General features: G+C 34.7%; 2 protein-coding genes across 6 annotated transcripts in view; one reads left to right on the plus strand and one right to left on the minus strand.

Annotated features, from left to right (window-relative positions):
* The window catches only part of LOC141397715 (uncharacterized), a 57,726-nt gene extending 49,347 nt beyond the window's left edge, over positions 1-8,379 (minus strand). For both annotated transcript variants that reach the window (XM_073974351.1, XM_073974350.1), the window contains exon 1: positions 8,267-8,379. The gene's annotated coding sequence lies outside the window, so the exon portion shown is untranslated. The remainder of the gene's footprint in view (positions 1-8,266) is intronic.
* Positions 8,380-8,894: 515 nt separating this feature from the next.
* LOC141399117 (homeobox protein unc-4-like) overlaps positions 8,895-22,535 on the plus strand; it is a 32,472-nt gene continuing 18,831 nt past the window's right edge. For 3 of the 4 annotated variants that reach the window (XR_012411773.1, XR_012411772.1, XM_073977258.1), the window contains exon 1: positions 8,895-10,000. Coding sequence is in view for 2 of the 4 variants with exons in the window: in XM_073977258.1 (XP_073833359.1) it covers positions 9,977-10,000 (24 nt within the window). In the remaining 2 variants the exon portion in view is untranslated. The remainder of the gene's footprint in view (positions 10,001-22,535) is intronic. The other variant, XM_073977259.1, reaches the window with a different exon arrangement.

Raw genomic sequence — 22,535 nt, forward strand, 5'->3', positions numbered from 1 at the left:
CAGTGGACTTTTTTGCTCAGTTCAATCCCAGGAATCAGAAACGCGAAGGGAACATTAAGTTTTTTCCTTCCACACAAATCGCCCCTGCCTAGTCTATATACTCAATGTTTGTGCTTACTTATAATTTGATAAGCTTTCTAAAACTTTTTAAGTTTATAGAACCCAGAATTTAAAATGATACCACCCGTTATAACTTCACTAGGTCAGCATCCATCATTCTGATATGGATACAACCCCTACGATCCTATGTTTTTCGAGAACCAGACTTCTGACTTTTGCTAATAAATGATGCAACTGCCCTCTTAACGTTGATTTTTATTAAAATGTTAACTGAAATGCGAAGAAATTTCTATTACTTTTGAAGTTTTTGACCCCTGGACCCATGTCCATGCTTCTCCCGCACGATCCGCCACTCTTCCGAAGAAGTACGGGTGCCGTGACATAACTCCCAACGGGCATAACTCCCAAAACGGGGTTAGGAGTTATGTCCGCCTTGGTTTGCGGACTCAAATACAATTTTAATATTAAATGTGTAAGAAAAAAATTTAAAATTAACGTTAAGTTCATATATATTTTTCATTTCCTCATGTAATTTATAATTGATTTAAAATTTTTAAGAAAATTAAGTACAAAGTAAGTAGTAGCCAATGCAAATCGAACTATATTCAAAATTTGCCATCAAACCTATTTTAAACGCAAAATTCTAGCTGCAGGAAAATAAAAAGTTTTTGTTTAAATTTGAAAGCACTTTCTGGAAAACGAAAAGCGCCGCCGGCGAAAATAATTCTAAAAAACCGCGAGATTTTTTACCAAATTATTTTCAATATTTAAGAAATTAAAAAGTGTTTCTTAAAATTTCCAAACACTTTCTGAAAAACAAAAAGTGCCGCAGGCGAAAATATTTTTGAAAAATCGCTCGATTTTTTACAATAATATTTTCATAATTTAACAAGATAAACAGTTGTTGTAAAAATATTTAAATATTTTCTGAAAAAAAAGAAATGCAGGCGAAAATATTTTTGAAAAAAAATCGCTCGTTTTTTTTTTCAAAAATATTTTCACAGTTTAAGAAGATAACTTTTATAACTTTTTACACCTACAATATAGGGTCACAAACCCAGAATTTAACCCGCCATAATTCAAAAGTTTGGCTCACCATCGGGTTTCTAAATATTCTTAAGATTATCTCTGAACCTCAAAAGGAATTGTTCACCCCCCACACCAAGATCATATTTTTTTTCGCGTAGTGAAAAGTATCCTCCTATGCGTTTCAACAATACGGGTTTCTTGTTGCAGCACCATAGCCGCGTAATATGTATGACGCATGTTAATCGTATCTGATTGACAATATGTTCATTAGGGATATAACTTTTTGTACTTTTTTGCAAATATCAAAAATACCACCACATAGCCGTGTAGAGCATGAAAAACTATTATGAAAAAAGGTGTAATTTTTTCTCTATCGCGAAAAAAGTTTCCGCACCAAATGCATTGAAGTTCAGTAATGCATTTTTTAATTTTAGCTGTTGTGACAACATATTTGCTTTTAATTAAATTTTTTATTTTTTTGTAATCTAATTTAAAATCATTACCAAAGCGTTCTGGACCAATTTGTTCTCAAATCGCGCCATTTCGGAGCATTTTATGAAATTTTGACACTATTGCAATTTTTGTTTTTTCTTTATAAACTCGTGAATTTTATGTTTATATTTATTGTACCTATCGGACAAGAGAATATGGTGTCATTTGCAACAAATTCGCGAAAGTTACAGACAGTTTTTAATGAGTTTGCCTGTGAGAATTGTATTTTTTTCTATGAATATTTATTCAAACAAAGCAAATTTAAAATTATAAGTAGAAAAAATATCAAAAGGGTTTTAGTAATTACAGTCGGCGCGGAAACTTTTTTCACCGAATCGATCTTAAAAACGCGTTTTCATTAATAGGACAAAATTCCCCACGTGGTACTGGTGTTGTATTTTTGTAAAAAACATATACGATTCTCACAGGCAAAGTCAACAAAAACAGCCTATAACTTTCGCGACTTCGTTGCAAATGACCCCATATTCTTTTGTCCGGTAGGTACAAAAAATATAAACATAAAATTCACGAGTTTATAAAGAAAAAGCAAAAACTGCAATAGTGTCAAAAATTCATAAAATGGTCCAAAATGGCGCGATTTGAAAACAAATTGGTCCAGAACGCTTTGATAATGATTTTAAATTAGATTACAAAAAAATAAAAATTTTAATTAAAAGCAAATATGTTGTCATAACAGCTAAAATTAAAAAATGCATTACTGAACTTCAATGCATTTGGTGCGGAAACTTTTTTCGCGATAGAGAAAAATTGACGCCGTATTTCATAATAGTTTTCCATGCTCTACACGGCTATGTGGTGGTATTTTTTTGGTTATAGCCCTAATGTTCATAACAACCGAATAAAAATTCGGTTTTAGTATCAAAATACCCGGTTCCAAAATTCGGATATCCGGATCTCGACAATGCGAGATCCAATTGCGCTCAATATTTGTAATGACTGAGAATTCTAGATCATCAATAGGTTAAAAGGAATACTGCGGCTCACTTGAATAGAACCCCCCTGCAAAATTTCTTTCAACCTCCATTTCTTCCCAATTTTACAAAATATGAAGTTTTTAAGCTTTATTATATTTTGCTTCATGTGTTTGGAGTAAACTTAGTCATTCATTTACCTTCAAATCCAATTTGTATAATTATACAAGGAAAACAAAATTAAGTAAAAAATTTGGCTCATTTGAATAGAACCCCCCTTTAAAACTTGGGAATACAGCAAGATTGTATTAGAATATCGATGCATATTCACTCTATATTGAAAACTAAGTACTTTAAGTAATATTCAGTAAAAGTATATCCCTCCTGATTAATGATACTATACGGATGTGACCTGCTGTGACAAGGATTCTTTAAACAATCAGGTGTAATGCCAAACAAAACTTGCTTTTTTCTCCTTTAGACGTATATTTTACGCATAAGTCATTCCCAAACATTTTAGAGAATATTTACAACTGTAGAATATGGCGACCCCTCCAGGATATCCGTATTTCTTTTCAAAAATGTAAGTTTTGATGACTCGAGGTGTACAAGAGTTTATAAAATCGTGATGAAATTGCCACTCGGGATATCCGAAAATTCTTCTCACTATTGGAAATGCCTGTTTTAGAACTCCTTTGTACATTGTCGTGCGTATTTAGGGTAAAAGAAATTGACGCCCAAGTCCTTCATAATTATTAAGGACTCTCCTCATTAAGTAAACAATTGCATAACAATACAACTATTGTTTTCGCATCTATTGAATGGAAGACCATCTTCTAAATTGTTTCTGTAGCGATGAATGTGTTGTTATGGTGCTGGAACGCATTACTAATTATGAAGGACTTGGGCGTCAATTTACTTCGCCCTAAATGCGCACGACAATTTATAAAGGAGTTCTGAAACAGACTTATCCAGTAGTAGGTAACATTTTTGGATGCCCGGAGTGCAAATTTCATCGTGATTTTATAAACTTTTGTACACTTCGAGTCATCAAAACTTAAATTTTTGAGAAGAACTGCGGATATCCTGGTGGGCCGCTATATTCTACAGTGGTAAATATTCTCTAAAATGTATGGGAATGACTTATGCGTAAAATATACGACTAAAGGAGACAGTACGCTTCCAAAACTAAACATGTTGAAAGAAAAAAGCAAGTTTTGATAGGCATTACACCTGATTATACAATCTTTCTATATTCCCAAGTTTTAAAGGGGGGTTCTCTTCAAATGAGCCAAATTTTTTACTTCAATTTTTGACTTTATTTGGTTTTCCTTGTATAATTCTTATATAAATTGGATTTGAATGCAAATGAATGACTAAGTTTACTCCAAACACATGAAGCAAAATAAAATAAAACTTAAAAACTTCATATTTTGTATAATTCGGAAAAAAATGGAGGTTAAAAAAAAATGCAGGGGGGTTCTATTCAAGTGAGCGGCAGTGTATATTGAAATAAATAGGTATAGGGTTGTCTTAGCCAGATTCGGGTAAAAGTGAAAAAGGACCCCTTAAACAAGTAGGTATCGATTTCGTGCTTTAGGAACCGTACCTAAAACCTTCTGAGCGATATTTTTGCAGAACATTCCCAAGCTGTAAAACGTCATCTTGTGGTACTTTTTTGCGGTTCTTGAAATAAAGGACGAAAGGGACATTGAAGGAGATAGAACGTCGAATTGCTCTACGAAAAAAATCCTCTTTGATTTGACTGAAGACCTGTCATCTTAAAAATAAGCCTGAGCTGCAGCGAACAAAGTTATAACGCTGGTTCCAGACGGCTTAAATATTTGTTTTACAAATATTTAAGGTTTTTGCATCGGATTTGATTCAGTTGCATATGTTTTGACCATTAAATTTTAATGTGCGTTACGTATTTTCCAGCCCAGTTAAAAGCAATTTTTTTTTTTTAGCAGAAACGGCTCTAAAAATTGCTTTTAACTGGGCCAGGCCGAGAGGTCTGAACGTCAACCCGGAAAAAACAGAATTATGTCTATTCACTAGAAAAACGAAAATGGGACACTACGAGGAACCAGTTTTTCTAGATAAGACAATAAATATCTCCTGTACAGTTAAATATCTAGGAGTAATTCTGGATAGGAAACTTAAATGGAAAGACCATATACAAGAAAGGGCTAACAAGGCCCAAATATGTTGGTCAACCTGCAGAAGGGCGATAGGCTCAAAATGGGGGTTCAATCCTAGGATGATACACTGGCTATACAGAAGCGTAATTAGACCAATTCTAACGTACGCGTCTGTGGTATGGTGGACAGCCATGGACAAAAAATGCAATGTGGAAATATTGCAAAAGTCCAAAGAACATGCTGCCTAAGCATTAGCGGAGCAATGAGGACCACACCGACTAGGGCTCTAGAAACAATTTTGTTTGTACACCCAATAGATATTCAGGTAAGGTATGAGGCAGCCATCGCAGCTGTAAGGCTAAAGTCGATGAGCGAGTGGATCGAAAAGAGCCACCAAACATACCATATAAATCAGGTAGTATCGGACCGTATACCTGAAACTAGTGAAGTAGCCTTGTGTGAAGTGTCAATACCTGACAGAGACATGTGGATCGGGGGAGCTCTAGCACAGATTCCCGCTGGAAGCTGTGGGTTTACGGATGGGGCTGTGCTAGGGGGGAGAACCGGACTGGGTCTTTATATAATGGAACCGGAAACGGAAATCTCCCTCCGTCTGCCGGATCATAACACGATCCTGCAGGCGGAACTCCGGGCGATAACAGAGTGTCTGCTTTGGTTTGATACTCACACAAGGCCTACCACTGTAAATATCCTTACGGATAGCAAAGCAGCCATTAGAGCTATATCAACCAAGACAGTGAAATCTAGAACTGTCTTGGAATGTATTAAATCTATAAATAATTACTCCCAACACGGTAAGGTAAACATTATATGGGTACCAGGGCATACCGGGATTAGGGGTAATGAAATAGCAAACTCCTTGGCAAAACAAGCCAAGGAGCAACCCACGATAAGTCTAGAAAACGCTAAGCCGTTTAAAGCTACGCGACTAGAACTAAAGACATGGGCAAAAAATGCACATGTATCCCTCTGGAGTAGTGAAGAGAAGGGAAAAACACAAAAATCCTATGGGGAAACCCAGACGAGGACAAAACAAAAGAATTACTTTTACTAAGTAAAAAAGATATTAGTAGACTGACAGGAATCCTTACAGGTCACCTAGGTCTAAAAGCGCATCTGCACAAAATAGGTTGTGCAGAAAACAGTGAATGCAGAGCATGCGGAGAGGACGACGAAACGTTGGAACATTACCTCTGCCATTGTCAAGCCTTCACAAATCTGAGAACCCAGTTACTAGGGAATGACATTATACCTGGACTCGATCAAATTAGGACAATCGAGTTCAAAAAGATCAGAGACTATGTAAATAGGACAGAGATCCTAGACTAATTCAAAAAAAAGATAATCCTCCATAACCCAAAAAAAAAAAATTAGAGCGCACAACAGGCCTACTTATGGCTTACGTGTATGTCCACATGGGCATGTGGTGATCTAGGATCACCCCTTTTATCAACCTAACCTAACCTACGTATTTTCATATTTTTTCAAAATTTTTGCTGTATACTGTGTCAAATCTTTTTATTTTCTTATATATGAATCTATGAACTATAAATAATTGGAAAAAAATACTTCATTCTACTTTCAAAAACTATTTAAAATAAAATTTTCATAAAACATGCTGTTGGCGTGATACCAGTGTTTGCGAAACCCAAAAAGATAAGAAATAAAATTTGTGTATGTAATTTTGTTGTATGTTTACTTTCAAATCTTTATGCGTGTGCCGTTAACAAAAGCGAAAAAACAAGTGAAGTTGCCGGCGGGCAGAATAAAGTTAACAAGGCCGTGACAATCAACTACGACCGCACCACCGGAAAGCGCCCCTCTGCATCCGAACTAAGCGAATACGGCTTCCAGGAGAGTGAGTAGAAAAGAGCAAGCTCTCTTCTACAATCCATAGGGCTCATAAGAGCGGTCAATTAGCGTGGGTAATTGAAATGCTAAACTAGAGTTAGTAGTGGAGTATGTTGGAAGTGAAAGTTGTCGTAGTTCAGTTTCTATTGAGCATTTTAGGTGTAATTAAATTTTTACTTAATTCGACTAGCATGATTTTTTCAATTTAGGGGTGTACTGCGACTGAAATAACCCAGGAAAACGAAGAATATTGTGAGGTGGGCAAACAAGGTTGAGCCATGACGCGCGATTTTGCATTTTACACGGCATTGGAAGGATATTGATTGTTCGTTGTGCGAAGATAGTCGTAAATCTTAAATGAATTTTCAATGACACGAGAAATTCCGACGAAATGGTCCCTTTATTAGAAAACAATGTCCTAGGGCAACCATGACGAAAATAAAACCGCAAGATGCCAGAAATGAAGCAGCAGACACTCACTAATTTAAAAAGCATGCACTGACAACAGTGTTTGCTCAAATTGTCGTTGTTGTGTGCCGAATGCTGGTGTAGACAATGTAACGAACTTATACACATGCAATTTTGTTGCAAATGTATTGGCCACCACTTTACATACGAGTATGTTTGTGTATATATTTTACATAAAGCTCCACAGTTTACAATGTGCATTTACAATTGCCTTACCATGAAACCATTGACACTATCAACTGCCACGAAATCTGTCAAAATACCACTTGGATATTCATACCATTCTATTGTTGCCTTACTACGCCATCGTTTTAGCCATAAGTAAAAAGCCCCAAAAATAAATAGAATATCAATCAATTAATGCCATAATGAACACCTAAACAAAATTCAGTTCAAACCAATTTGTGACAAATGAATATATAGCAGTGTGAAAGAGATGGAGGAGCAAGAAAAAGAAAACATGATGGAATTAACGAAAAATAAAAAACAACAACGACTACACCACAACTCTTGGCCAAGTCTGTTGGGCAAAGTGCCAAAAAAGCAGAAAGACATTGAAAGTTGTACATAAATTGTGGAGGTATGATATACACACAAAACCAAAAAATGTTTATGTATTTGTAACAAAAAGAGTGGAAAAAACGGCCGTCAAACACCCACAATGTCTTTTGGTATATTGTGTTGTATAACCAACAATGTCTCAGTCTGGTAGAAAGTTTAAGACTTCGTTCAGCTGCGTAGAGAATTGCCAGAGCATTCATTTTTATTTATACCAACAACATCAAATGCACACGAATAATAATTTTATGGGCTTAAATTGAAATAATCACGAAAACTCCGCCCTGCAGAAAGAAGAAAATGCAGCCAAAAAAAACTGAGCGTCTCTAAATAACTTAAGGATTAAAATACATTTCTCCGAGTGTTATTGTTTGTTCTCTTCATGGGTAAACATATCCAAGAACAAACTAAATAAGAAGGCTGATAAATTGAATTGAACGAAACAATCCACTTGAGTTCCAACATCAGGAATAACGGAAACACAAATACAAAATTCCTAGTATTTTTCTACTTGCCACAAGTGAAATAGAAAGATGCAATATAGGAAGGATATAGTGCCCTCTTTCTTATTTTTTCTTGCAGTCAGCCATATTGCTGTACATTTGTCGCCATAATGAGAGCCTTAGCGGAACTCTGAATGCAAGAGAGTTGAATAATGCCAATTGATTTGATGCAGTCATTTATGAATTATGGATGGCAAGAGAATTCATTTACCTTTGAATCTGCACTCTGCTCAGTCGACGCCAGCGACGGAAATTGTCACGGTAAACATGCTATTCAAGGTATCCCGATACCTACGAATAATACACAACGAACCACTCTCATCCCCACACACTCGCGGATATAAACTTTTATAGAGTTGAGTGGTTGTTAAATTGAATGTCGGTACGACGCCTGAGGAATACAATTAAATGTTTTCGGTTTTATGAATTTTTGTCCCTTTCATTACTGGAGTCTTTCTCTTTCCCGCTCGTTTGTATTTGGAACACCTTAAGGCTATGGGGTATGAATTCATTGGATTGCTTTTTGTTAGGCAATGGCAACAATCTAAGCACACCGTACCGCACATAGCAAACAATAAAGCGACAACAACAAACACTACAACTAAATACTCAAAATATTGTTGCGTTAGCTCAGCTAACTTATCTGAGCTGTCTCTTAAATAATCTACAATGCCATTCGTTTCAATAACTCAGCTATAGTGGTGGTTTTACTTCTTGTTATACTTCACCACCACCATCAGCCGCTCTCTGCAACAGCCAATGTCGAGTGTTTTGTTGGTTCCTCCGATAATAATGATTCTGATGGGTGTGTTGTTGTTGTTCGTTGAAGGTATGTGGTTGGACACATACATATTCGTTGGAACTCTCAGTTCAAATTGAATATTCATTGTGAATGTTTGTTATTCATTTAACGGCTCCTTAAGTAAATTTCTTTTTACCGTCGGCGGTTAAGTCCATTCAAAAAAGAAAACATGTACACCATCATACTCAACTAACAGCAATCGTTTTTATCGTCTCTGAGAAATTCTTATTGGAATCCAGTTTGAATCCAATCCACCACATGAATAACAACACATGAATATCATCAGTTTCTTCATTCAGTCAAGTTCAAATTTAACGAGTGTTCTGGCAATACGAATTGTTTCGAAAATTTCAAAACGATAAATTAAAGCAAACAATTAATCAATTTATCTTGACTTAGTGTTAATAACTAAACCGGATTCGAAAACCAAATACGACATCTTTAATGTTTTGATGGACTTCACACTTTAACGTGTGATTTTATTGCAAATTAATTGAAACTGAAATAAACTCCAAGGAAAATTACTTTCGGATGTAATAAAAAATGGCAATAAAATGAAAATTTAAAAATATTACAAAAGGCTTATTTCTTATTGTAAGTCAAAGTTACTCTTCTATTCCATATTGCTCAAACAATAATTGTTTTGGAACAACAAACTGAACAGCCGGCAGCAGCACAGCAACATCCTTCCTCACCGCCAACTTCACATTATCCCAGCATCCCTCAACTACATCAATCACCGTTAGCCCGAAAATTTTCGCCTGTTTCGTCGTCCAACCCCGCCAATATGCCGTCGGAGGCATTACATCCTACCGCTGCTCTAGCCGGCGGGTAGCACCATGGTATCCTTTCTTGCAATTTGGAGTACCTGGCGTCTGTGGAAGCGCCCCGTTTTTGGGCGGACCAAAATTGGGGACCAACTGACCACAAAACGCCGCCGCTGCAGCTTAAAAGGCTGTGAATACGAGTAACGCTTTTTCCAATTTAACCGGTTTAAGTGCGGCAATGAGAAATGTTTCTGCGACACAGACGACAGCTGATACTTCTTCTGGCCTCTACAAAATCGCCTTATGATTGGAAATCGGCAAAATATGCCATCGACGGAAGCAACGCCACTACATGAAGGATCTAACGATGATGCGTGTAAGTGGAAATTGCTAAATAGATATTGGGGAATTTGTTAGATTAAACGAGGGAAATCAATTTTTAATTGGAAGACCAATTTAGCCAAAATCGTAGTGCGACAAAATTAACCACGTTTGAAATTGACATTTTTAATTGTGCATAATTTATAGTATTATTGATGATACATAAAAATAAAAATTTAACCTTTGAGATCCCCCAAATATTTATGTATATAAACGACCAGAAAATTGATACTTTTTCTAGGGCAAAGTATCTCGGAGTAGTATCTAATACTAGCAGTTCATTCAGTTGGGCAGATCACATAAATTCTGACACTGGCCAAACTTATCCTAACCCAGCAAAAATTCGAATCCGTTAGTCATTATGTTATCCATTACAAAGTAATGTAACAAGGTAAAACTTCTTCCTTCACTACTTACTAAGTAATGAGTACGGTGGCACAGAGCTTGTATGTCCGTAGTGTGTTCTGCTACAAATCAAAAGTTCGCATTATCACCACCACCATTATTACCACCTCAACTGTGGAATATAGAACATATGTTTTTTAGCTTATTTTTCAACTTCTAGTGACAATAGAATAACTAGCTATTCTAGTGGTTAAAGAATAACTAGTTATTTAGTGCAAAATCTCCTTGTTAAAACAAAGGGCTAGTTGAGGGTTTTGTAAGTAGTTACGACTATCAAAAAGTACTAAATAACCCATTATTTGGTAATGTTTTTTTTTTTTTTTTGTTTTTTTGGGAAGCTACGAGCATTAGATGTTGTACATTCCTATACAAATAACTGAATACACTTTATTAATTTCTTCTATACACTTTTAATTATCTCCTATATATTCACGAGTCTCATTACAAATCCAATTACAACGATTCAAAATAAAGGTCGACAATCTTACGCTAACTGATAGTAAAAAAAACATAATACAGCTAATATTTTTCAATGTCAAGTTCCACCAATTACGTGTATATAGTTTATAACCTTTTTATTATACCATACACCACTATGTGGAAAGGGTATTATAAGTTTGTTTTGGGAAATTCATGTAACATCGCGAAATATTCGTCGTAGACCCCCAATGTGGTATACCAATTTTTATATCTCGACGAGATAAAGCGATTTTGAGATGTGTGTTCGTCCGTCCGTCTGTCCGTTATAAATTGTAATCAAACTCCAGGCCGCAATTATGCATCGATCGTCATGAAATTTAGCATGGAGGTCGGGTTCAGACCAGAATAGACACCAATTGTTGATGATCGTGAAATATTTAGCGGGTGAAATGGTGCATGTGTTTGTTTTTTTTTTTTGTGGCTTTTGGGTTTGTATTTTTTAGCACCCAAACATATAATTTGTTTGCACCCAAAAATATATTTGCAAGCAGTCCCAAACATAACATATGTTTGGGTCCTGCAAACAAATATATGTTTGGGTACAACCAAATTATATGTTTGGGTGCAAACAAATACAAACCCAAAACCACAAGAATAAACAAACACATGCACCAGTGGGCGCTTTCTGAGAGCAAGGTAGTGTAAATGTCAATATGAAACACATTGAAATGTATGCTCACTTTCTCTCAGCAAGCGCTCATTGGCTATTTCTAACATGTAAACACATTTATAAATGGGGGTGATTTTTATTGAAGGGCATAGAAAAAGAGCAAAGCAACAAAGACACATAGGCACATACAAAATTGCAAGGAAATACATAATACACTTTAACAAAATAAAAACTGAATGAAATAAATTAAAAAAAGTCGCACTTTTAAAAAGAAAAAAATTATATATAACTAGCGGACCCGGCGAACTTCGTCTCGCTATTGAGGAATTAAATTTCATACAAAAACTCAATTTTCGATTTTTCCAATTTTCCGACTTTTCCAGAGAGATTTTCCAAAATTTTCTTCCGTAAAGACCTCGAAAATACGAATAACTGACAAAAAATTTTACAGAAATCGGCCTAGCCGTTCTTATTTAATGAATTACTATACATTTTTTACACCATTTTTATATATATAGATTATATTATATATGAAATAAAACATATTTTCTTCAAAGTTGAAATCATCAGCGGGAAATCGGCATCTGGAATCAAATGATTATATAATGTAATAAATAGGTACATCCATATTTCAAATATACATATGTATGTATATATGTATATGAAAAATGTATTTATGTAATTACCAATCCCCTCATACCATTGCTATCGCAAACGATTCGTTTTCGAATGTTTTTCGATAGTTTTGCGGATATTTTGTTCGAAAACGACACACGAGAACGAATTGAAAACGATTCATTCGTCGCTCAGTTTGTGGCAGCAAAAGCTTCGAATTCGAATATCGTTAATAATATTATTAGCGAATGAAAGATGATAGTTTTTACGATAGTGGCGAAAAACATTTTTTGTGGTGTTTCTTGATGTTTGTACCTTTTCCGTTTTTACTTCTTTATGTTTGCGACTCGATATGTATGTAACTGTTGATAAACATTGTTGTCTTGTGTTTGGCAACCTAGCCATATGTTGTCTTTATCAACACTTATTGTCTATATTATACGTAGTACTTATATCGGAATAATTTGAAAAAAGCAAATGGGAATTTTTTACAAACAATATAATTTTTTTTTTGAAACAAAAAAATGTTCAACCCACCATACCATTGCTATCGAAAACGATATCGTTTTCGAATGTTTCTCGAGCGTTTTGCGGATATTTTGTTCGAGAACGACACACGAGAATGAATTAAAAACGATTCACTCGTCGCTCAGTTTGTGGCAGGAAATCCTTCGATTTCGAATATCGTTAATAATATTATTAGCGAATGATTGACGATAGTTTTACGATAGTGGCGAAAAACATTTTTTGTGGAGTTTCTTGATGTTTCTGTTACGTACCTTTTCCGTTTTTATTTCTTTATGTTTGCGTCTCGATATGTAACTGTTGATAAACATTGTTGTCTTGTGTTTGGCAACCTACCCATATGTTGTCTTTATCAACACTTATTGTCTATATTATACGTAGCATTTATATCGAAATTATTTGAAAAAAGCAAATGGGAATTTTTTACAAACAATATAATTTTTTTTTTTTTGAAACAAAAAAATTTTCAATATAAAAAATGTTTCTCGAAACAATTTTTCTTGTGAAGAAAAAACATTCGCCAAATGTTCGAAAACGATATCGTTTTTAAACTTTTGACGAACAAAACAACAACGTGCTTGTGTACACCCGAAAAACATTTGCCAATTCTTCGAATGTGATATCGTTTTCGAAAGTTGTGCCGAACATTCGAATAATATCCGCACTTGGTATGGGGGGAAATTAAAAAATGTTTCTCGAAACAATTTTTCTTGTGAAGAAAAAACATTCGCCAAATGTTCGAAAACGATATCGTTTTTAAACTTTTGACGAACAAAAGAACAACGTGCTTGTGTACACCCGAAAAACATTTGCCAATTCTTCGAATGTGATATCGTTTTCGAATGTTGTGCCGAACATTCGAATAATATCCGCACTTGGTATGGGGGGATATTCTTCTTTGTCTAATAAAATATTTCCATTTACCTTTTTGATTCAATTAAAAAATGTATTTTACATTTAATTTACTAAAAAACACAATTTCTTTAAGAAAAGACAAAACACTGATTTATTCACTCTTTACCGTCTTTACTAAGCGATGTTCTCTAGAACACAGATGAAAAAGACCCACATAATTAATACCATTTTTTTCTTTCCCTCTTAGCTTGCTACGTTGGTAAACAACAACAAAGCACGAAACACATGCACACAGCTCTTTATTATAAACCAGCATTCCGCAGCTGCGAGAGCCCTGTTATTACTCTCTTTGACAAAAATCCTCCCCACCCATAAAAAATATGTTTTAACATAAAACAAATGTTGGTACCCGAACATATTAAATTGAGATATGTTACAAAATGTTGCAAACATATATTTGTTTGGACGCAAACAAATCCGATATGTCTGAAGAGTCTTTACCGAAGACGAAATATGCATGTCACATAGTGGTGGGTGTGTGGGTTCGAATCGTCGGCTTTCCTTTTTCACTTGCATAATAGATCATAAAGCTCGATTAAAAAAATTAATCTTAAAAAATGATCTTCGCCTAATAAGGCAAAAATTTTCAAATAAATAAAATCAGCTGAGCCAGGCTGGGGTTTGAACCCACGTCCTTGAAAAACACAGGAAAAAAGTGTTGTCACGGCGTGTTAGCGTTCAGAGCCAAACTCATAACTTTCAAAGGCAGCGCTAAGCGTTTGTCATGAAATCACAACTAAATGGGAAAATCCTCATCGTTGTTGTAAAATACAAAACAAAAAATGCATTTGAAAGAAGAAAAGTTCGAGGACATCGAAGCCGCTCCACATCCGATATGTCTGAAGAGTCTTTACCGAAGACGAAACATGCATGTCACATAGTGGTGGGTGTGTAGGTTCGAATCGTCGGCTTTCCTTTTTCACTTGCATAATAGATCATAAAGCTCGATTAAAAAAATTAAAAAAGCAAACAAATTATGTTTGGATCCAAACATATAATTGTTTGCAATCAGTCCCAAACAAATATTTGTTTGGATCCAAAAATATTTCTAACATATATTTTTCTGCGTGTATATATAGCCAAAACGGTATATGTGTCCATTATAAACTAAAGGAAATTACACCAAACGTTTCAAGTAATGATGTTGTATGTATGTGCTATATCTCTGGTTTGTTATCGTGAATATCAACTTATGTATGTATGACCGGACGGCAAAAATATATAATATATATATAAAATATGTCGCAATCATATAAAATTAATTCAGTGGAAAACTAGTGCCCAGGGGAAGTGGTGTAGAGTATCATATGGTCAGCGCCGTCTGACTATAGCCCTCTCTTACTTGTTAATAACACTGTGATACAAAAGTTGAGAAAAATTTTTGCAGGTGTTCCGATGCATAAATTCGGTTTTGTGGGAGTCCATAGAAGACGAAAATACCTTTGGTTTTTTTGGGTCACTTCGGTTTTTGGTTTTATAACGGTAAGTGTAGCGAAAAATAGGCATTCTTGGATTATCAACTTTAAACGAACATTACTTATTTTCTCCACGACCGATTTGCACACAAATATGAAAAAAACCAAAAAGTTGAAACACAAAAATGCCATAGCGCATTCATTTTTCAACCGATTTCGTTGGTTTTTCCCATTTTGGAAAGCCAACTAAGTTTCCTACTTGCTAACAGTAAATTTATTGTACTGTTAGGTATCGTTTACGCAGCCTAGAGCACAAGGAAAAACATTTTACTGTTTTTAATGCGTTTTTGTCACATAAAAACCACTATTACTTAGCCATATGTAAACCGATGTTAAAAAGCTATCGCTTGTTCGAAAGACAATATTCTCCCCTTTCCAATAAAGGATAGAGTGTGAAAATCGGTTGTGGAAGAAAGAAGTAATGTCCGTTTAAAGTTGCCCAAAAAAGACCTTTTTTCACTACATTTACCGTTATAAAATCAAAAACCGAAGTGACCCAAAGAAACCAAAGGTATTTTCGTCTTCTATGGACTCCCACAAAACCGAATTTATGCATTAGAACCCCTGCAAATTTTCACTGTAGTACAGTGTAATGCTTACAATGTCGCGGCAACTAATTGATTAACAATTCATATTTCATTCATTAAATCTGCTTGGCACAACATTTTGTGTACAAATCAATTACACATTGAATTAATTAATTAATTAAATTAATAATTAATTAATTACACTGGTCAACAGGACTTTTGTTTCAATCGAAGTTGCAGTTGTTTCTTGATGAAATCGGCGAGTTATTTTCAAATCCGGTCCCGGTTTTTCTCCATCAGCTCTTGTTTTTGAGATATAGCTCAAAATCGGGTTTTACGTGTTTAACCCAGACTTTCGTTATTTTCGGATACAAACAAATATTTTTTGTGGGTTTTTCGACATTAATATATTAAGGAGATGTTGTACGCTCGATACAAATCGTTTTTGAAATAGTTATGGTGAGTATATATCAAAAAAATATAGAAAATATACGACGGACCTTGTAAAAATTGCATATTTTGAGTACTTTAAGCTGTAATTACGTCATCGGGGGAAGTCATAGGATCTTTATATAGTACTCCGGATATGCTTAGGGTGTCTACTATATAATCCAGTATTCAAATGTATAATATAAAGTTCATAGCCCCCATGATTCGGCCATAACCTAAAAATCGCCATGAAGACTGCTAAAGGGAAATAATTTACCAGTGATATCATTACCACATAAGCCATTTACTTTTCAATGGCAGTCTTCATGATGATTTTTAGGTCATGGCCGAATCATGGGGGCTATGAACTTTATATTATACATTTGAATACTGGATTATATAGTAGACACCCTAAGCATATCCGGAGTACTATATAAAGATCCTATGACTTCCCCCGATGACGTAATTACAGCTTAAAGTACTCAAAATATGCAATTTTTACAAGGTCCGTCGTATATTTTCTATATTTTTTTGATATATACTCACCATAACTATTTCAAAAACGATTTGTATCGAGCGTACAACATCTCCTTAATATATTAATGTCGAAAAACCCACAAAAAATATTTGTTTGTATCCGAAAATAACGAAAGTCTGGGTTAAACACGTAAAACCCGATTTTGAGCTATATCTCAAAAACAAGAGCTGATGGAGAAAAACCGGGACCGGATTTGAAAATAACTCGCCGATTTCATCTAGAAACAATTGCAACTTCGTCTGAAACATTCAACTTTTTCAATTTTGTTGAGCAGTGTTATTTATTACCACATATAAAATAATTAACCGTTGAAATCGGTTTTGTAATAAATTATACAAAATTGCATACATACTTATATTTGATAAATGAAAAGTATTCATTAATTTGATTGTAACAATAAATAATATTAATTAAAAAAAAGTAAACGTCCTTTTTTTTGTAACCTTTATTTATTCCTATTGGGACATGGGACTTCTGCAATGTTATTCATTACATATTACTATTCTATCATTACATATTACTTTAATTTAATTATATGATTTGTTGATCTTGTTCAGTATGGCAAGCACTGTTCGCGCCATGTGTTCTTTAGTCTTCCCGGTCTTCTTGTGCCCTGCGGGTTCCATTCTAAGGCTGCTCTTGCTATACTGCTTGTGGTTTCCGAAGTATGTGGCCTATCCACTTCCATTTACGTATTTTTATTTGGGACATAGGAATTCTACAATCCAGCTTGTTCATCTCTTAGTCCCATTTCTACGATCTTAAGCCTGTCATTTATTATTGTTGCAAGTATTTTATATATGGTATTGAGGAGGGTAATGCCGCGCCAGTTATTGCAATCTGTCAGATCCTTTTTCTTTGAAAGTTTTATGATTATTCCTTTCGTCCAAGTTTCAGGCAGCCTCTCATCTATCCACGCTTGTTGAAATATATGGTACCAATATCTCTGCAGTTACTACCGGATTTGTCTGAAGAAGCTCTGCTGGTATACCGTCATCTCGAGGGGACTTGTTTCTCTTTAGCTTTAGAATTGCAGCTTTCGTTTCCTCTGCGTCTGGAATAGAAACATTAATTCTTTGGTCGATCGCGGATCTTTCGAATATGGATTGATGTGTTAAATCTCCAGTATCGTAACTTATGTTCTCGAAATGTTGTTTCCATCTTTTAGTTTGTTCTTCAGTTGTGGTAAGAAGTTGACCATTATTGTCCTTGATTATTTGGTTGTGGGATTTCCTTTGGTTTGATGATTGTTTGATGATTTGATGTAACTGTTTCATGTTGTTGGCTCCTGCTGCTGCCTCTGCTTCTTTTGTCCAGTTATCGAAGTATGCTCTTTGCAACATTTTTATATTGTTATTTTATGACTTGATTGTATATTTGTTGTGGTTTGAGCAGGTTTCTCTTCTCTATCAGTTTCCATGTTTCATTTGATATCCGTGGTTTAAGCCTGCTTGTTTGGGTGTATCCCATGAAATTTTCTCCCAGTTCATATAGTCGGCTGCAGGTTTCTTCCCAGGTTATATTGTTTAAGGGAAAAAGTGTATTTAATCTTTGTCCGACCTCATTTTTGGTTACTACATTTCGTAGCGCTGCTACATCAAGAAGTTTTTTACCGCTTACCTTCTTGTTTTTGTGGATATTTTCGAGTTTTAGCTCACTAGCTCATGATCGTTCTCGATATCTGCTCCCCTTTTGGATCGCACGTCCTCTAAACTCCTTCTCCACTTTCCACTGATGCATATGTGGTCGATCTGGTTTCTTGTTGTTCCATTAGGTGAGGTCCATGTATATTTATGGATGGTTTTGTGGGGGGAAAATTGACCCGCCGATTACCATGTTGAATATCTGACAGAACTCAACAAATCGTTATCCATTAGAATTCTTTGAGCCAATCGCCTGAGTTCCCATAATGTGTGTTAGCCCGGCGTTATCGTTACCAATTTTGGTGTTCAGGTCACCCATTAGCAACGTTATGTCCCTTTTTGGGATGTTGTGTAACGTGGCAGTCAGCTTCTTTTATAGAGTCTTCATACTCGTCTGTTGGAGCGTAACATTGAACAATTGTAATGCATTTTATAATTTTATGTGGAACCGAGCTGTTATTATGCGGTCGGAGATTGGCTTCCAAAGCAAAGCATGCTGCTTTGCTATTAGAAACCCCACCACATGTTCGTGTTTATTCTCCTTTCCGCTATAAAAGACAATGTTTACTTGGATGGGCGATTTGAACATCACGAGGGGCCCTTCGCGTTTCTTATTCATGTGATTGTACTGAGCAAAAAGTCCACTAGACCATTTTTATACCCTACACCACTATGTGGGGAGGGCATTATAAGTTGGGTTTGGCAAAAAATTTTGTAACGCATCAAAATATTGGTCGATGACCCATACATATAAATACCAAAACGAATGTCTCGGCGAGTTGAGTCGATCTCGCTATGTGTGTCCTTACGTCCGTCTGTCTATCTAAATCTTGTAATCACTCTACATGTCGCAGTTTTAATCCGATCATCACCAAATTTTGCGTTTTGATGAAGGTCCCGGAAGGGAAGAAGCCTATTGATTTAGGGTGATGGATAATATTCAGGGGTCGGAATGGGCAAAAAACTTATTTGGAGAAAAATTCAACATTTTATTTCAAAGCAAATATTTCTCTTCTGTAAGAGATGTATCGAATGCAAAACCTGGCAAGGAAAGTAGAAAATATCACCTTTACAACGATTTGAAGTAGGTTGTCATAGGTGGTCAAACAACAGAGATATCGCAATAGTCGGTAATGCTCCCTTTTTCCATTTTATTTTTTTTTTTTGCAATCATACTACAGTTCGGAATTTTGATCGGATCTTCACGAAATTTTGGGGGTTGATGGTTGGCGTACATCCCAATTTCCCATTTTTTGTCTGAGTTTTACTGACGATGCACTTAAATGCGTTTCAACAAAATTGACCTGTATTAATGAAGACATTCAGAACAAAGGCGCTAAGCTATCCCAATTTTAATATTTTTTGAATTTTACCAGTCAAAAGCTTATGCACAGGGGTAGTGGTGTAGGGTATCACATAGTCGGTCCGACCCGACTATAGCCTTGGCTCACTTGTTTGATTTTGACCTGAAGTTTTTTTATCAGGCTTTTGCACGTTTACAGCCATACCATTGATATTTTCGATCCAACGCTAAGACACAAATTTTAGCCAAGACAATAGTTAAGAACCCTCTAGTACATCTTAAAAGTACTTTTGACCGTTGTTCATCGTTTATTTGTTATTTTATTATCATAAACATATTTATGAAATTTTGGAATTTTATCCCCACCGGCGTATGATTTATAAACATTATTTCATTGATGGTATGGTATTTATACATATATACCAGACGTGACCAAAAAGAGAACAGCCCAAAATGTGAATGTATTCAAACTTATGACTGTGTGTTAGTGTTTTTTATGCACGCTACAAAACAAAAACAAATCAAAACATTATCTCTTTTTCGTGCGCTCTTTTATATGCATTCGGGTCGTATGTGTATAAATTGCCGAAAAACTTCGGCACCGCTGTGTCAAAGAAGAACACATTTGATATATACCTATAATTAACTGACCTTATTTCAGAAGCACTTTCAATGATTTTCTTAAAACTTTTTTCAACGATTTCATTCACCCAAAGACCATTGTAATCTTGAATATGGAAAACCTATAAAGGACATATCAAATCCGTATATAGTAATGTTGTATTTTGGTCGACAAAAAGAGATACAGTTGTACAAATCAAAGTCGGGAAGATCGTAGACATAGACATATGGTCTAGTGGACTGTTGTGCTTAGTACAATCCCAGGAATCAGAAACGCGAAGCGCCCATTAAGATTTTTTCCTTCCATACAAATCGCCCCTCCCTTATATATACATATATATGTATGCCTTATTAAGATAAAATAAACGCCTAAAATATTGCGGTTTGGCGAATATTATATATTAGACTTCTTAAGAATAGTCCCTATATTGCAGATTATATACTTTTTCAATTAAAAATAGCTTATTTAAGAACGATTTTCTGTCGTAATAGAGAGTTTAAACCAAGTAACTGCAATGGAAACTTACATGCAATCGGTGCTAGAAGCTTTTTAAGGGTAGTGAAAAAGTGGCAACGCATATGTTTATATGTTTCCATGCTCTACACGACTTCGTGGTGGTATTTGTGATATTTGCAAAGAAGTTGTGATCATAATGTACATTCCCATGTACAGTGAATTCCCAGGAAAGGCAACATCACATCTTGTAATTGTAACTTCTCTACACAGAAAAAAAAGCCACCCTGAAAATTTTGATTAAAAGCTTCATCACCATATTTTTGTCGAATGGCGATAAAATATTACGAATATATAGGGAAAACGTTTATCAAACATGAAAATTTTACTAGAAAGCGATCAATAAACGCTTTCAAATAAATAATTTATTGAAATTTGTTTATGGTTATTAATAAATTTCTGTAGTTAAAATGGTTTTCGTTTGTCGCATGTTCTCGCTCTCAAGAGCGAGAGAAACAACATTATTAGGGCATAAAGAGAGCGCTTCAACAATATGTTGTGTTTTTCTTGAGATGTGAGTATCGTTGCTATGTATATTTCAAAGCATGGTCATGAAATTTTTGCGGCATGAAGGGATGTAGCGTTTGTGTGGCATTAGGCTTGTTTATTTATTTGTGCTCGGGTGAAGGCTTGTATGTAAGTTTGTTACTGTTTTTGTTGCTGATTTTTATGAACCTAACAAACGAAGAGAGAAAGAAAAAAGCGGTACGAGTTCTCATGTTTTTTCTGCTTGGTGGTTTAGTAAGGCAGATAACATTTTTTAACCATCAGTTTGGTTTATTTTGGCAGTCTCTTTAAAGCAGTCGTGGTATGTGGATCGGTAGTGCATAAATCTGTATTTGTGTGTTTTCTTAAAGTAAAGGTGTTTTTCAAGTAAATTAAATGGCCAATACATTTTATAATTGAATTCACGAATATGAAAAAGGATAATAAGAACATTTTATTGGACAAAGAAGCAACCGCACGTGATATTGGTAATAACATGAAAACATTTTATATATTTGAAATATATGTATATGGATGTACTATTTCTCACATTACAGATACCCATTTTCCGCTGATGATTTTCAATGTGGCAGAAGAATGTGTTTTATTTCACAACGTTCAATGATGTTCCCTGTATTTTGTATTTAAAAGTGATTTATTTGTTTTCTTATATTAAAATTAATGTGTGGCATTAAATAATTATGTACTTCTGTTATTAATTATTCCATTCCGTTTTTCTTTCTTTCATCTGTTATTATTTATGTACCTATGCGTCTGGTGTTGTTTTTGTACTTGGCATTTCAATTAAATAAATAACCACCACCCTTTATAAATAAGTGTATGCATCTTTTTGTGGCTTTTGGGTTTGTATTTAACAAAAAAACAACAAAATAATTGTAAATATGAATATTTTTTTATTGATTGGAAAAAATGCATTCAAAAATTTTTTTAATCAAGAAAATATTTTGTTTTTATCAAGCAAAATGTGGACTATTTTGATAAATATTTTTGTCAATATGTGAAATATTTTATCAGTTCAGAATAAAAAATCGATAAATATTTTAATCAATATTACAATTTTATTTTATTAACATGTATTTTTACTTTGTGACCAAAAAATTTTATCGAATTTTGTCAATATGACAATTTTTTTTATTGCCGGAAAATCGATAAATTTTTGGTTGAATCTTTGAATTTCTTTATCAAATGGCTACAATTTTTTTCTGTGTATAAGGGGAATCTTAAGATGGACATGGAACTGGGCGTTAAAAAGTATATCCCATAGAAATGAGGTAATATGAACCGGGTGCTCTTATGATATGAAAAATGTCTCCCTTATATCTAATATATTCATGAGATAAAAGGATTTCGTCCCTAATATATAAAAGTAGGTTGGATATAATCGGATTTAATAAATCCAAGGATTTAGCAATTCCATTGCTTA

This window comes from Musca autumnalis, unplaced genomic scaffold (assembly GCF_047663935.1).
Source record: "Musca autumnalis isolate F117 unplaced genomic scaffold, ASM4766393v1 scaffold_3, whole genome shotgun sequence".
NCBI classification, from domain to species: Eukaryota; Metazoa; Arthropoda; class Insecta; order Diptera; family Muscidae; genus Musca; species Musca autumnalis.